The following is an 18341-nucleotide window of genomic DNA, read 5'->3' on the forward strand; positions in this document are numbered from 1 at the left end:
TGAGGCGATAGTAGCGATCCTAGTGGTGGGCAACTACCCATGTTTGCATTTTTACTACATATTGAGCTTCGCGACTGTATATAGTAGACTGTTATATCAACCAATCGCGCCTCTCTACAATATCTACATAATTATTTCCTATCGATCAGGCATGACAAACATGTGTGCAGTGAAAACAAGCGCTAGAGTCAAACAATAATACGAGTATGACGTCTGAAAGATTCAGCCAAGCAACAAACGAGGAAATAAATTAATTCAACGTAATACAGAGTGAACCATACGTATGAAATATTGCTGTTAACTTCTTAAATATTAATTTACACAAAAAATGTTTTATACAAAAGCTGTTAGAGATAAACCATACAATATGATATCAGTGTTCGAGAAAAGTTATTCAGGCATACAATGTATATAAACTTTATTTTTTAAATGACATCCTATATTAAAATTTACATATTCCAAATATCCATTAAATTTTACATATGAATGTTCACCCGTTTCATGCCTTTTAACTATTTATTAAACTTGTTTCGTGGACTTCAAATTCGAGGAAAATATGTAAAGTCATGTTGAGTAGGCCATAAAAGTAAACAAAATATTGTGACTAACTGTACTTTACCATAGATGCTCAAATGAGAACCACATTCACAGCCAAAAAAATGTCCCAGTCTATCATGAAAGCAGTCTATTGTAGATATGAGATGGAACAAATCAATCGTGTAGATGTGAAGAAGATAATGGACTATTCTCCTATTTAATCGTCATAGTACGGGATCGCTGCAAAAGTACATACCAACGTACATCACATGTGACTAATGCATTACACAAAACCGACAGAAATGTAGTTCTTGCCACGTTAGAAGTTTCGTCACAATAGGAATATGGCAATCTGATAACTGTGTGAACGTATGAGTTGTAGCTCTCTGGTTGGCTAGCGTGGCGCTCGTAAAGAGACTCATTAATAAAAACATAACATCGAAGCAAACGCTACTATATAGCAAACGAGTGCCATGTTTTCGGCGAGTCATGCTGAGGGATTTACAAACTTGTCTCTGGCCGCGTTAATGATACCGTTCTTATTCAAAGTTTCCATCAGCTGTTTTTTAATTCACTTTCCTGAACAATACTGATGCAATTACGTACATTTTTAAATTATCAGATATTTAAAAATAAAGGCCTTTAAAAAAAGTATTCAATATTTTGAGAGGTGGTAGTATTCATCAAAACAAGAAAGAAAATTCTAATAAACATTTCCTAAACTGGACATTTTAAGTACAGGATACCATCTAATGTGAGCTCTTTTCTTGTTTCTTATTGGGTATACAGTAACATAATCGGAAATGCAGTAAACAAAAGGGTATCTAACAAGGTACTCAGTTTGCTGAAACCCTCAATGAGATGCTCAACCAGAACCTTGACCTCGTGGAAAAAAAATCATATTCTCGATGAAGCTACTTTCTGTCTAAACGGTAATGTAAATCATCACAACTGTCATTACTGGGCTAAAGAGAATCCTCGTTGGATGATAGAACACCATACACAACGTCCACAAAACGCAAATGAGTGGACTGGTATGATTGATGGTAGATTTATAGGCCCATTTTTCATTGATGGTAACTTAAATTCCGAACTGTATTTAAACTATTGCAGTTAAATTTCAATGGTGCATATCCTACAATGTGTCTTTTTTAAAATATAAATTTAAATAATATTAATATTGTTATTCAGTTGTTTTTATTATCTTTATTCACTTGTTTCTATTAGCTTTTGTCTGCAATTGTTTAATCCAAAGCCTCCTCAAATTGATGTATTGAAGCATTAAAATTTCCGTGTTCAGTACACATACATTGTAATCGAATGAGGTAATTTTTACAAAACAATGATTTATAAATGGCAAAAAAAGTAAGGTGTAGCACAAAAGGATACGCTACAATGAATGAAAAAATACAGAGTAGAACTGCAGTTTTACAGGGATGATAGGGTACTCTTAAATGAATATAAAACCTATATTACGTTTTGCGATTAAATGGACGGTTAATTACAAAATTGAGTTGAAAGTTTCAGCAGTCTTTTTTCTTCTAGTAATGCAGATTTAAGAGTTCAACAAACTCAGGTGTGTCTGCCTTAGTGAACTACCCCCATCTCCCTTTCTGGCTACAATGTTGCAAGCTGGTCGCATCTGTCAGTGGCTTCAAATTAGTGGTTTTTAAATTAAATTTACACGAAAACCGTCCACGCTATTGAAATACGCCCGAGGGATTCTTTATTAGATTTTATATACATATGGACAAAAATCACGATCCTATTCGCAATAATTACCAAATAAGAGGGTATTAAACATTTGAAAAATATTTTTTTTCTGAGGAAAGTATGGACTTTCCACCAATATGATATTACACTTTGTTTTTGTTGCATACAACATCAACTATTCGCTCTTAAAATCAGCAGGGTTATTTGACTTCCACTCTGTATTTTCAACTTCCAGGGAACAATTCATCTTAACATAATTTCAGATTAAAATACTTTAAGGTTTTTGGACAGAATGTAAACGCAGTATATAATGCAGGAGATTTAGCCCTTGTGGCTAGTGATAAAAATTATGTCGTTATGAGTTTTTCAGTTTTTTTTTATTTTGCTGCTGACTAACTTATATTACACATTTCCAAGTTTGTGTCCTAAGTAGTTTTGTTTTTATTTCAGACCTTTTTGTTTTGAAGGTTTTCACTTCTAAAGACCCTTTCTCTGAAGGAAAAATAAGAACAATAGTTTATAATTATCTACAAATCTACTAAAAAAAAGACTGACTTTATATTTTTGCGAGCGTAAAATGTTACTTCAGAAGTAAAGTAAACTATACTAGTAACACAGGAGGATCAATATGAACTGTGTATCTACATATCATGTAGTAGCAAAGTGTCGCAGTATATTTACTTTACTCTACTTTACTCATCCCTTCCATATTTTATGGAAATTAGGAGCACGATATCCGTTTCCGGCAGCCAACCTTATGTTAATAATGTGGTTCGAGTACTAACACTGGCAGAGAAAGAGATCTCATAACTTTTATGTAGTTTGAATCGACGTAAATGAACTTTGTTTTTAATTGTTCGTATTTACATCTTAATGATGTTGCTAGGAATTTACATTACAAATTTAAATATTAACTTTGGACCAAGATATATAAAAAAACGGTTCACTTTATGTAAAAAAGACAAAGACATAAATTGTTCATCTTTTTAATATCTATCGCGACATTCATAGTAAACCTTAAAATTTTAGAGAGACATGAAAACATCGTCAATGAAACTTTCCACACAATTTATTGGTTGAACTATACGTTCTAGAAACATATTTCATTAGAAGTATTGCTTTATATATATACAAACCCCTAATACCCTGTATGTACGTGTATATGTAACCGTTTCAAATGTAAATCATTTTACCTTTTAGGTGTTTTTCCAAATTATATGTAATACGCTTTGTCAAATCTGGCAACCTTTTCATAAGGGAAGCTAAATTTATCATTATTATTATTATTAACTTATTATTATTATTATTATTATTATTATTATTATTATTATTATTATTATAATCGAATGATGTCGATGTCTATTGGGGAAACGGGAGAATCTCGATAAAACCCCAACTACGACCATGTCCGCCACAAGTGTCACTATGTATTTGCGTGACAGTCTGATGGTCTAGACCAGGAGTCATCAGCACAGTGTACCCTCGGGCTAGCGTCTCTTACTCGCGGATAAGACATTGTACTGGCGGGTATTCTTTCTATCTCTCTCTCTTGTGCACGTCGCGACGGTGCATATTACGATACACTTCTTACTCGTTACCCATTTCAGCGAGTGCTGACGACCACTGGTCTAGACTATGCAGTTATCGTGGGGAACCTATTACGTTTTAAACTTATCACTTTAGAGACAACAAAACATAATTTAGAAATTATCTATAGGCTATCTAAAATAATTTTGTATGCGACCTTAAACTTATCGCTTCACCCTACAGGGAAGCATAATGACATACGAGGCTTCAAAATGGTCTGTATCTAAAGCTGTTTTGTATTATATAAGACACAGCTGAATGACGTGGTTTCGAAATATAACAAATAAGTTCTATATGCAAGTCACCAAGTGAAATATTTTAAAATGAAACACAGAAATTATTGAAACATAAAACTGCAATAAAGTTTGACTGATTCCGTATTTGTGTATCAATCAAGCAGCAGTAGTGCCAAAATTAATAGCAGCATTAGGCCCCGGTTCATGTATTGAAGGTGGTAGGTACAGCTTAATACTTTCAAAATATCTATTTTTCAAAATAATTTTTAAAGTATTCGTCAACTGTTCAACTTTGTTCTGGTGAAACAATTATTTCGATATCTATGTTAATTTTAAAATTATGAATATTAATGCAAGATGTAATATATGGTACTACATTACGTACATAGTATTATACAGAGTGTTTCATAATTCCTATTACAAACTTTTAGGAGTTGTAGAGGGGACTAAGTAGATAAAATAGTAATAATAATATAAGTAGATAAAGTTTTGATTGGGAACCCATGTCCGGAAATGTATCGTTTCGATGCAAAATAAGTTTGTTAATTTTTGGTCCTATGGAATATATCTGTTATGGTAACAATGATTATTCGATCCGGTACTGTGGATTGAACTTCGGCGTAGCTCAGTGGTTAGAGCACTTTGTGCGTAGAACCAAGGACCCGGGTTCGATCCCCGGCGCCGGAGCTAATTTTTCTCGTCTAATAATCTAATAATAATAATAATAATAATAATAATAATAATAATAATAATAATAATAATAATAATAATTTCCAAAATATATCTTATTTTACTTTGTAAACAGTCTCAGTCCTACAATTTAAAACCTCAACAACCCTACAATAATTTCCAAAATATCACCTGTTTTTCAGTTTGAAAATCTGGCAACACTAACCACTAACACTAAATTTTTCACATTCTTTTCTCCCTTCGTTTTCTTTCCTCTAATTTCGTTATTTTTCTTCTTTAGTTATTTAATTTTGTGTCCTTAATTTTTTTTATTTATGTAATCTTATCTTTCTTCCTATTTTTGCTTCTTCTTTTCCACCTTTGTAAGTCTGTCCTTTTCTGTCGGTGAACTTATTTTTATGAGTAATATTTCCGAGTTTTCCTAACTCATTTTCGTAACTTTTCAACCTATTACTAGACAGATACCTACGCGCAGTAGCTTGGTGTGCTACTGACAATTCATTCTCCAGATCTGTGCTTTAGCAACACAGGATAGCTTGCGCTAAGTGAGATTCGAACCCGCAATCATAGCTTCTACTTAGGGCCGTAACTGCAAAAATCCTAACTGTTTACATGTACTGTACAACTGCATCCACTTGTTTATAGCTTCGGGCATCATCAAAGAGAAACATAAGACCTTGAAGGCTTCTGCATAACCGTAGACAAAATTACATACTGTATTTGCATCTGTACAGTTTGACTAAAGCAACAGTTTCGCCCTAGGCACTCAATAAAAGTGTTCAATTCAATTTCATTTCCTTAGTGCCATCCACTCTCGTAAACCGAATATATAAAATGTCTTAACGTCACAGCCTTCGCACGTATTAGGTTCTATACACACGTCAGTGCTTCTATAATTAAAGACGCAATAAAACAAAATTATACTAAGCATAAATAAGCCAACTTTTTTAGTTGTTTAAGGTCGTCCAGAATAGACTGCGGTTTATAAAGCATTATGGGAATACAAAAACATCTACTATCTTCGTAAACATCGCCTTTTTATGGTCATTTCGCGCTATACAGAGCGGCATTCTCTTTTCTGCGTAACTGAACACAAAAAGTATGTAATGAAGAGATAAAAAGTAACGATCCTGTAAAAGAAGATGGCCCGGAGGTTAATGCGGGTAACGCTGAAAATAATGATCCACAGGAGAAATTTATGAAGAATACTGAAGTTAACTATGCAGAATAAATTTGAAGTGTATTTAAAGCCGAGGTCTCCTACATATAGGCTACAAGGCAAAAGTCACGACCTATGTATTTGTCAATTCATCAGAATGTCCAGAGAAATTGAAAATTTAGTACAAGTCCAGCGGCCAAGTTTTGATCGAAGCTCTTACAGAACATAACACGTAGTACTATTTGTATTGTGTCGACAGTAACTCTCCACCCCCGAGAATATGTGGAAGAAGAAATAAAAGAAGCCGCATAAAATGTTAAGTATCCGCAATTCATTAAGCGAGGAAATTGATCTACTTTCCAGTACAGAAAAGTTATTCAAAACCAAATGTATAACAAATCATCTATATCAGCGTTGTCAGACAGAGACTAAACGGAGCGGAGCGCTCCACTAGAATCGTTGCGTGCTCCGGTGTTTCCACAGACATAAGCAAGTTCACGCTCCGACTCTAGCTCCACAACCGGTTTTGGAGCTTACAACTCTGACACTACTGATCTATACCATTCATGTCAGTAAATTCTGTTTTATTTTTTTTTTCTGGAATAACTCGGTCCCCCACAATTTATTATCGATATTTATTAAATGTATTATGCTTTTGTCAATATTCATTCATTATAAGCCACATCTCTCTTTTATGATCTCATTTTTATTTTATTTTTATTGTTTTTAATTGGTTGTTTTCAACTGCTATGGTTATCTAGCGTCTCGGTGAGATGGAGATGATAATGTCAGCGAAATGAGTCAGAGTCCAGCACCGAAAGTTACCCAGCATTTGCTTGTAATGGGTTGAGGGAAAACCTCCAAAAATAACTTCAACCAGGTAATGATGATGATTATGATGATGACGATGACGATGACGATGATGAATCTGCTGGGCTGTTAATTTGATTGTAATAGGTTACGCCCAGTTACGGAACAGGAAAGATAACCCAACGCAATAGGGCACACCCAACTCCTTATCCGGCAATATCTCACATCACTTATCTTCAAACTCTTCTGGAGCAAAGTAGCGAAACAGACTTGGAGGAAATACAACACAGCCACCAAAGTTATAATATAATCTACCTAAGTGGCATCAACCGTCTAGAGTCTAGACCATACCTGCACAAACAGCGCTCAACGAGCGCGTGCGCTCCTTCGGAGCGGGAGAGCCGTGTTTACCGCTCGCCGAACCGGAGAGGAAGATACGTCAGAACGACATAGACTTGCTATAGGTAGAGGAGAGGGAGACGGTCACTCAGTTATCTAGTGAAGTGCAGTGTGTAGGCCTATTCTCAGTAACTGTTTCACGTTGCTTACCTACTGCTACAGTACAGTATGGAGGAATATAAAAGACGGAACATAACATTTAACATTTAACGATTTACAGCTCGAACGTACTGATCTTCAATGTAACCTAAGGGCTAAAGATCGTTTGAATAATAATACTAGCCTAGTTGAGTTTTACAAGACTAAACATTAGCAATAATATCCACGACTACACAGGCTCACTGTGAAACTTTTTTATTATTATTTTAGTAGGTTATTTTACAACGCTTTATCAACATCTTAGGTTATTTAGGGTCTGAATGAGATGAAGGTGATAATGCCGGTGAAATGAATCAGGGGTCCAACACCGAAAGTTACCCAGCATTTGCTCATATTGCGTTGAGGAAAAACCCCGGAAAAAACCTCAACCAGGTAACTTGTCCAGACCGGGAATCGAACCCGGGCCACCTGGTTTCGCGGCTAGACGCGGTGTGGACGGCTGTGAAAATGATTGCTATGTTTGGCTCAACATTTATATTTGTGAGCAACTGTTTTCTATAATCAACTTTAATAAAGGCAGACATCGAACTTCTGTAACTGATGTTTCATTACGATCAGTAGGCTACTGTTCCTTTCAGCTGCCAACAGCATAAAAACTCGTTTTGATGTACTGGTAAATAAAAATATAACAAAATGATATTGTATATTTAAGTAGCTATAGGATTTCTATTATTTCTGTAAAATAAATATTTATTCATTAATGATAGTCCAAGATAGTTTTGCAAATACTGAACGGGAATTCATTTCATAAACACTCATAATAGTACTTCCTTTTGTGTATATTTTGTACGAGATCACCCCTTCTTCCAGTCCTCCCTTATTCAGAGCGCAGCCAATATCTGCATTCCGCTCATGAGCTGTGAGCCGGCTCGGAGAGCGTAAACCTTGTGCAGGCCTGATCTAGACTGTATCACCGAAATATTTCTCTTCCTATACAAAGCACTGCACTGGTTCAGTCCCTCCATCTTCCTTACACAAACCCCTTCCACGACCCAATCAAAATGCGAAGAATTCTTCGCCCAAAACTCTTATCGGAAGACGCATAGCAACGTTTTTTATGTGTCTACTGTAATCTTCCACCTATTGGTACAATTTAGATATTGTCCGAGTGTTGCGTTTAGTAGGCTAATTTCTCAGTGGTGAGGAGTCGAGGTGGATGGCCCAATAGGCTACTTCGTCTTCGTATTGTGCCAGTCCTATTAGCGGATTATTGGGGAGGGGAATATCTGTCACACATATGTTGTACAGGGTGGGGGATATGGCACTGTCCTCCGAGAATGCAACTTCTATTCGGGAGGCCCGAAAAAGTGCGTTCAAATCACACCTGTCCTGTCGTCTATCCGAATGATATCAAAGGCTCTTTTGGCGTGTAAAGCAACCACAGAAGGACACGTATCAGCAGGTCGTGTAATCTCTTCCTTAAAATAAATTTGCACAATATTAACGTATTAAAGACACAGAAAAGAAAACATATTTGGAAGAATAAATATAGCACCTATTTCAAGTCAATGTATTATTTTAAATTCTTTATGCTCGACCATGCCGAAATGTAGTAATTATACACCTGTTAGCAGTCCTTTAATGCATGTCATTAAAGTACACCTACTCATTAAAGTACAGGTCTTCAGCCAATCACAAGTCAGCTTTGTACCGTTATATCAATTATTCTCGGATATGCAATCGACAGACAATTAGCGAAAAGTCACGGAGGCTGGAAATCCAATACTGTCGCAGAAGGTTATGTTCTGTTACTATAATAATTAGCGTTAATTGTAAATAATATTCAAATAAATTCAATTTGTCATCTCGTTTTTCAATTCTAAATCAATTTCCAGGTTATATCAGACTAATGTTCATTCTTATTCTGTGCCAAGGTCAATGACATTCGGCCTCGGAAAAAATCAATACTTTCGCGTCTGCGCACATCTCACAATTCAGGTCAGTTCGTACATAACCATAAAAATACCTAATTTTCAATACTTTCAAGTTAGAAATATGGTCGAGCATAAAAAGTCGTATGAAACTTGCCTATAATGGTAATTAAGACGCTCGTATGAAAATTATGAAACTCGCTTGCGCTCGTTTCATAAACAATCATACTTGCGTCTTAATTACTACCATTATAGGCTCGTTGCATAATGTACTATTTTGTCTCTCTTTCTACATAATGATACGAGTATCCTACAGGGCGAAGACATGAACACATTTTGCTCTTCTAAAAAATGACAGAGCTAATAACAGTGAATCTCGACGACTTGCTGTGTGCAACTACGAAACTCTGACAAGAAGTCTCTATAACAAGAAGTAACCATAACGTCATTGCTTGCAACAGGCTATTATCGAGTTTTTGTTCACGAAACCTCAAGTTGGCTGACGCATCAGTTCGTAGCATTTCTGATCCTCATAGTCACGAAATTATTTACTCACTTCTTACACATTTTCGAAGAACTCTAATATGTAGGGCTGTGGGGAAATTGACCACAGCAGAATTCCAGCACACCCTCTGGATTGTTAGAATAGTTCTCCACGTGCCGTTCTTCGTTGGTTAATTCTACAGCTACTTTGGGTGTACTATACGTAATAGCATGAGCTGCTGCCAGGAAGTCAAAAAGAGGATAGCAATGGTAAAGGAAGCTTTTAATAGAAAAAGGAGCATCTTCTGCGGACCTATGGAATGAAAACTAAGGAAGATACAGTGAAGTGCTTTATATGGAGTGTGGCATTGTATGGGAGCAGAAACATGGACATTACGGCGAAGTGAAGAGAAACGACTACAAGCATGTGGATATGGAGAAGAATGGGGTATGTGAAATGGACAGACAGAATAAGAAATTAAGAAAGATTAATACTGAAACTGATCAGGAAGAGAAAAAGAAATTGTCTGGGTCACTGGCTAAGAAGAAACTGCCTACTGAAGGATGCGCTGGAAGGAATAGTGAACGGAAAAAAGTTGGGGCAAAAGAAGATACCAGATGACAAGTAATATTAAAATATGTGGATAGTATGTGGAGACTAAGAGAAAGGCGGAAAAGAGGGAAGATTGGAGAAAACTGGGTTTGCAATGAAATACCTGTCCTTGAGCAGAAAACAATGAATGAATGAATTCTACAGCATCACCTCGTCCAACTTTGACATTAATATATAACTTATAATGTACTTACAACACTCGTGGAACCATACATCCTAACTTAAAGATTAAAACTAGGAAATACATTGGAATAAAATTGTATCAAGTCATAGCTATCTCGATATTAAAGTATGGTTGCAAAAACTGGACACTAAAAGAAGTGACAGAAGCAACTGAAATGAATTTTTAAGAAAAAAAAAACAGCTGAATATCGGCGTAGCCACTGGAGCGGCAGAGATAGGCAGCTGGCCCCCTCAAATCAAAGGAGAAAAAAAAAGAGTGAGAGGAGAGAAAATAAGAGAAGAGAAAAAAGTGAGAGAAGAGAAGAAAAAGAGACAAAGAAAAAAGGAGAGAAGAGGAAAAAAGGGCGAGATGAGAGAAAAAGGAGTGAGAACAGATATAAAGAGTAAGAGAAGAGAAGAGAAGGAGAAGAGAAGAGAAGAGAAGAAAGATTAAAGGTAGAGAAAAAAGCTGGAGGAAGGGTGAGGAAAGAAAAAAGAAAAAGTGTCAAACTTTTGGGCCTAGAAAATACACAGTAAAGCATGGAGCATTATTATTTCATTTAGTGTCTTTTTAAACACATCTCTATCGCATTTCGTTATAATTACGAATACACTATATTATGAAAGGGAATTAATTATTCTTTGTTTTTTACCTTTTCTCCTTTCCGAACTATGTATTATCGGGAATCATTCTCTTAAATAACAAATGCAGACATATCAGTCTAGTTTTTAAATTATTTGTAGGAATAAATAAATATAGGTTCTAAGAATACGAAAGTTTGCAGAAAAGTAAACTTTTTACAAAAATATTTTTATTTCGTTATATATTCCTAAATGTGTAGGGTAAGCTATTTTTACATATTGTGTAGCTATACTTTATACCTAAAATTTTGGTCTAAAACATAATTATATAAGTAATTACGATATACTTTTTTCAGCTGTATTATTTAGTCTCTTATTTCCTGTAACTCTATAGACTTACTTAGGGACACGTTAATTTTGGAAAACTATTTGTATATTTAAATACCAATTGTCTGTAAAGGTGGGACACACACACTGGGCCGATTTGGTCTGTCATGGGGTTGATTTTACATTTATTTGTATAGATATACAGGGACATCATTTTATTTTTACTTCAATTTTTATTGTACCTGAGTTTTTGAATGTACTTCACTCCCACCCCTTCTACTAATGAAGTCCAACCGTCTTCCACACAGATCCAAGACCGCATATACAGTCATAGTAGCCTTACCGTCACAGTACGTTCCAAAAATATGTTCGCGCTTTCCAATGACGAAAGAGCTTTCAATATTGCATCATTTTCGCACAGGTACTGTCGTCCATTTGCCTACGTCGCATTCCGGTTTTCCCCACCAGCTTCTATTCGCCTCTCTGTAAAGGCTAGTGGCTGGGCTGTCTTAGCTCTTTTCTGAGAACATTAATTTCTGTTAGGAATTGGACATCTACGTAATATTATACCCATACAACTGTTTAAAATAACTTAAATAACAGGCCCTCGTTAAGTAATTAACTGTCAGGTGATTTCCCTCCTTTCTACGATCCTACGACATAACCACTTGGACGGACAGTAGATAGCATGTCTGAGTAATTTTATCTTTTCGGATCGAGCAGAAGTGAAGATTGAATTTACAGTACGTAAGGTACTCTTTTACAGAGTAGGTACAGAATTATTTCAACATGAGTTACTAGTACGAAGGACGAAACTGGTAATTGGAATTACACACATTAGAACTGAAGCCTGTATCGAAATGAACTGCTACCATTTTGAAAAATGTGTTTAAATATCCATATTATGATTATTTTTCAATTTAACTTCATTCTCTATAGTGTACGCTAATGTGCTATAAACAGTATAATAATTATACACTGCATAATGAATACATCCGTATGGACAGCTCAGTTCGTGAGTAAAAACACTCATTGTTAATACTGTACTGTATTCTGATTAAACAAAAACCTAATGAAAATTATCAAACTCAAAAGCGTGATATTTCCTAGTTTACGTAAATGGATGAACTACTTTCCTTCCCTCCTATACCTAGTAAAGTGATTTGTTTGTATATTACGCCATCGAACTCCAGTCGTGGAAGGGGGTAGACTAGTAACCGTTGATCCAAAGGTATAGCCAGGTTAATATCAGAAATGTTAGTAAAAATAAAATGATGTCCCTGTACATAGGGTTCGGACTTTGACGATAGACAGAATTTACAAAGATACGGTAATTAAAGAAACCTTGTAATAACTACAGATTTTAAAAAAATCCTAGAAAGTACCCGTACAGACTATTTTCTTCCATTATTATTGTAATACCTAACCTGCTTACAGGTGCAGCGTACCATCTTGATAAATAATGTACCTGTTCTGCTGGAAAATGTCCCCTTTCAACAACGACAAAGGATATGTAGTCTATGGTTCATGCTTGACGGAGCACCGTCCCATTTTCCCAAGATATTTTGATATCATCTAGGCTACCAGTTCTGTGATTAGTAGTAAGGTCAGGGAGGTGTAGCCAATTGTCCTGCAAGGTCCCCTGATTTTAATCAGTTAATCACTTAGATTTTTCTCCGTGGGAATATTTAAAGACTTACATGTGTTCCAAGGTCAATCAATTACTTGGAAACATGACATTAACGGAATGTGAGCGCCTGTCAACAGACCAGTAAGCAACCATGAATTCTCGAACAAAGAAAGTCTAATACTATGTACGAATAATTACTGGGCATTAGATAGAAAAATAATAATGAAGGCCTTGTAATGCCTCAACTATTTTGCATCTAATTTTATTACAACTTTACTATTATTGTACCGACTGTCGTTGGAGTTTATAACACTTTTGGACATTCTATATTTAAGTCGTATTTATCTACAAATGTTTTGATTGTTATGATAACAGTGTCTCCCAGAAGATAAGATCAATATTCTGGGAGATCACAGTATCGATCATTTTGAAAAAAAGAAATGTTCATAGAGATTATAGTATATACCGAACGGATGTCGAAAGAGAACGTACCCACAGTCTACTATATACAGTCACGAAGCTTGAGTTTTGAGTGTGCTAGAAACAATAGACTGTGACGGTTCTATTTTGCATTGCCTGTAATGAGGCGATATTAGTGATCCTAGTGGTGAGCAACTACCTAATGTTTGCATATTTACTACGTATTGAGCTTCGCGACTATATATACTAGACTGTGACGTACCGATGTAGGCCTATCTCTGATATAGCGCAGAATTTTTTACTAGCATTAAGTAACGTTAGCATTCAATGAAATTTAAAAAACTGTCATTAAGCAAATACTTTTTATAATCCAATGGCTGTTATTTGATCTTGCGGTATGTATGTATGTATGTATGTATGTATGTATGTATGTATGTATGTATGTATGTATGTATGTATGTATGTATGTATGTATGTATGTATGTATGTATGTATGTATGTATGTATGTATGTATGTATGTATGTATGTATGTATGTATGTAACCCGTCGTTCCGATGTCTGAGGTTTCAGTGCCTACAAGGAATTTAGTTACACTTATTTGCCGATAGGGGCAGAGGAACAAGCTGTAAGCCCATCGCCTCAAACGCCAGCTTATAGTATGCAACTAAGATATTATTAGGACGCGAGGGAGGAGAAACTTGGTCCAGAGGCTCTAATTTTGGATTGGAGGTGTTTATGTGCCGGAAAACTCCGACACGGAAACAAGGATTAAAGTATCTCCCGGACGACTTGCTCTCCGGATTTTTGCGTTCTGAAAAATCCACCGACTTCAGCCGAGTTTGAACCCGCAACGCTCGGGCCTAGAGGAGCACGCTTTACCACTAGAAGATGCATGAATTAATTAATTTAACCTGGTAGAGGTAAGGTCATCAGACCTTACCTTTCGCTCTGCCAGGATATTACAATTAATACAATCTTTCAGTCATCATAACGTTGCCGGGAGGGGAAACTGCAGTACCCAGAAGGCCTATCACAAGCAACGTCTTCGTTCACCACAAATTCCACTTGAGCCCGCCGGGATTCGAATTCAAGTTACCAGTGGGAAAAGCCGACGAGTTAGCCGTGTAGCTAACGGTGCGCCCGTTAAGCAAATATGTAAATAATAACCGCGATTAGACAAGACTAGTAAATCAGCAGACGATGTGTTAATATGTCAATAAGTTTAATATCGCAGTTTATCTCTTGCGTCTTCAACTAAAGTGAAGTGCAATATTAATCTATAAACCAGGTAAACACAGATAAACAGACTTTGAGAATAATCACGCCTGATATCTGTCGCTATAGAACACGATAAGAACGTCATGTTTATTTTATTTTTGGTGTCTGGATCTTGTAGCACTGAAAGTAATAGTCTATTATTCTATTGCAAAAGCTAGGCGCATTCCCAAACCACACCAACTGACTGAGCTAAGGTCGCCAGTCGGCGATCGGGAATGCTATGGAAAGGTAACGGAATGGATATCGAACGAAATGATGTAGATGCCTAACATGAAGAAAATTGAGAACTCCGAGAAAAACCCCAACTACGACCTTATTCGCCCTAAGTATCACCATGGATTTCTCAGTGAAAAATTCCAGGTCTGACTGGGACTCAATCCCGAACCACCTACATGACGGTCAGAAGGTCTGACCACTCATCCACCTGAGGGGAGAAGTACAACCATATTCATATTATTCAATGTATCTTATAAATTCCTTTCCTTACATTTCAATTAAAACCTAAAAAAATAAATAGGCTATTACAATTTTAAACTGAAAATCCCCTGTCACTTTTTTTTGGAGGAGGAGTTAGCTCTGTAGTCTGAATTAAATCCGGGGAGGGGAATTTTTGTATATCGTAATAACTTGCAAAAATACTCCTATAAAAGACTCACCTTCGTGTGAAATTGAGTCTGGTCCTCCTGTATTAAAAGGCCAGTAGAGCGATGTGCTGACCATATCATCTTCCTCTAGTTGTAGTGTTTAAGTCCTTAAAAGCGTGAGAATTCTACCTCCTCACCTTCTCTACTTCAATTTTAATATTATCAACCCAGTCTAAGACAACGGAATGAATCCAAAGCATATAAAACCATAACGTTTGTAAGTATCACGTATAAAGATAGGCCTACATGTTTTTATCAGATTAATAACAATATTAATAGAGTGTTAGTTGGGAGGCCGGAGGAAAAAATACCTTTGGGGAGGCCGAAACGTCGATGGAGGATAATATTAAAATAGATTTGAGGGAGGTGGGACATGATGGAGACACTGGATTAATGTTGCTCAGGATAGGGACCGATGGCGGACTTATGTGAGGGCGGCAATGAACCTCCGGGTTCCTTAAAAGCCATTTGTAAGTAATGAAGAGTACAGGGAAAAAACAATCAAAGTCACAATTCTCATAAGGGTGATATCATCAAATTTAGTATATTGCCACAGTCTAGTACATGCAATCACGAAGCTTGAGGTGATTTTTTGCATTTCTCGCGATACAATGCTCCAAGCGGTTAGCAACTGAGAGTAGCAGGAAGAATAGACTGTGGCTAACAACTGAAGTTCAACTGTCATTGGATGCATATTCCCTACGTATTGAGCTTCGTGACTGTATGTACTAGACTGCGATATTACTGTAAAACTTTAGTGTTTTTTTTATCAAAACAGATAAAGAAGAATTATCACCATGGATACAGTCTCTTATCCTTTCCTACTTTTTCCTTAGAAACAGCAATAAATTTTGCAGTAATATACTGAATTATAAAATGATATCACCCTTAAGAGAATTGTAACATTGATTTTTCCCCTATACTCTCATACAATAAATTGTATATTATAATAATTTAAGAAGTAGGAAGAATATCGTAACACGGCACACTTCCGAAGTAATACGATCAATAGAAATTGAATAACAATATAAAAAAATCTTAACTATAAATAAACTAAAAAAAAACTGAGAAATGTTCAACATTGACTTACCGCTTCCAAAGACATTGTTGTTGAGGTTTACGGCTTCGGAATCTGGAAAGACAGCAATGAGTTACATGATAACACTTTCCAATAACATATCAGCTAATTGAACACAATTTTGGTAAAGGAATGATTGAGCATTCTCTTCACATCTTAAATATTTCAAAGTTCATTCGCTTGAGAGTTCTAGATTATAGTCTGTAAGGAATACCAGAGGCAGTTCGTTGTACAATTTATATTATATGGCTGCAATCAGCACATCTAAAATTTCATTATGGAAGCGACTTTCGAACCATGTAATATAGAGTTTCATTTTAAAATGAAATTACGAATAAATCATAACTATGTATAGGATCATCTCTTAGGTTGCACACCGAATGCCACCACCATTCGCAATACTCAGCTTAACGGCCCCGTTTGTGAAATTACTGCACGTAAATGCGCGAGCACGAGAAACGAGTGAGTATGCCAAAGGCCAGATGGATAGCACAGCAATTGCCACACATCGCTGGACTGAATGGAAACGAATGTTGTATCGCTGTTAAACGAATCGTTGCTCTTAAAGAATTAATTGAAATACGATACTATTGGGAGAAGTAACAATTCAGTCTCGATTCAATTAAAAGAATGTAATAAAGGTGGTGACTGTGCAAACCTTCATCCAGGCGAGAGATATAATGGATTTAAAATCAATCTTTGACTTAGCAATACTATTATTTTCCAGAAATAATTCAAAATTCAACTCCTTCGGCAAAGGTGTCGTAACATGTTCTGGAGACCAGAATTTGAATCTTTTTACTTCGTTATTTAACGAAGCTGTATCAACTACGAGGCTGTTTAGCGTCGATGGGATTGGTGACAGCGAGATGAATTTGAATCCCGACGCTGGCGTAATGTCCTTAAGAGCTTATAATATGCATTCGTGAATTTCCATAACTTATATTCTTGCTCAAGACATTTAAGGAAGAGTGATGAAGTGTTACTGTATTATTATTATTATTATTATTATTATTATTATTATTATTATTATTATTATTATTATTATTATTATTATAGTTTGGTTACATGGGCGAAGTGCGGAGTTCCGACAAAGAAAATATCAACGTATAGAATGTAATTTACCAAATAACTACTTTCAGCCAAGACTAATCAACACAATTACTCGAAAGTACCGGTTGTGTTAGGTTATGTTAGGTTACAATCGAAATTATATCTTTCCCAAATTTATTTATATTACCTTTTGAAAATGTCGTGTGAGAGAGAAAAAAAGTTCGAAAATCGTGGTGTGGTCGTCCTCCAGACTAAGACAGACGGGGTGTCTTCCCCCTGTCGGAAATTAAATCGCGCTTTAAAGAGATCTCAAGAACACCTACTATTAAAGATAATACAAGATGCTGCTACAAACATTAAAATAGAAAGGATTGCGAGTAACTCACCTGGAGTGGACGTAGGCAGTCGAACTGGATACGAAGCGTACTGAAGAACGTTCAAACCAGCAGTGACTACAATGCCGGCCTTCCCGTGGTTGATACCTTCCTCAAACCACTTCAGCGTAGCGGACCTTGAGCGATATACCGTCTCCGCGCAGTAACGACTCAAGGCACCCACTATCAAACGAAACACGTACACGTGACTACGTACACTATTGCTAAAGTTTCGTACTCAAACTTGTCCGCACTGGAGGAAGTTTCGTGATTACATACGAACTTGGAGACAGTTGAATGCTCGTCAGTTGAAACTTTATTCCTGAAGTTAAAGCCGACCGCACAACTCTACTATCAATCGGTATCAAAATTCTGGTCAAAGCTTTTTATAGCCTAACGTAAGGTACTGCTTGCACTCTGACCGTAGAACGAGAGGGCCCGGGTTCAAATCCTGGTTGGGACAAGTTACCTGGTTCAGATTTTTTCCGAGTTTTCCCTCAACCAAATAAAATAGAATTGCTGGGTAACTTTCGGC

General features: G+C 36.2%; 1 protein-coding gene and 1 non-coding gene across 2 annotated transcripts in view; one reads left to right on the top strand and one right to left on the bottom strand.

The window, feature by feature from the left end:
- Positions 1-18048, bottom strand: part of LOC138701137 (acyl-CoA-binding protein homolog) — a 33957-nt gene extending 15909 nt beyond the window's left edge. The window contains exons 1-2 of the mRNA XM_069827740.1: positions 17819-18048; positions 16392-16433 (exon numbers count right to left, since the gene is read on the bottom strand). Coding sequence (XP_069683841.1) covers positions 16392-16406 — 15 coding nt within the window. The 5' untranslated portion in view covers positions 16407-16433; positions 17819-18048. The remainder of the gene's footprint in view (positions 1-16391; positions 16434-17818) is intronic.
- Positions 4688-4760, top strand: TRNAL-UAG (transfer RNA leucine (anticodon UAG)). Its single transcript has one exon. It is a non-coding gene; the product is annotated as a tRNA-Leu (tRNA).
- Positions 18049-18341: the final 293 nt, after the last annotated feature.

Source organism: Periplaneta americana, chromosome 6 (genome assembly GCF_040183065.1).
Source record: "Periplaneta americana isolate PAMFEO1 chromosome 6, P.americana_PAMFEO1_priV1, whole genome shotgun sequence".
NCBI classification, from domain to species: Eukaryota; Metazoa; Arthropoda; class Insecta; order Blattodea; family Blattidae; genus Periplaneta; species Periplaneta americana.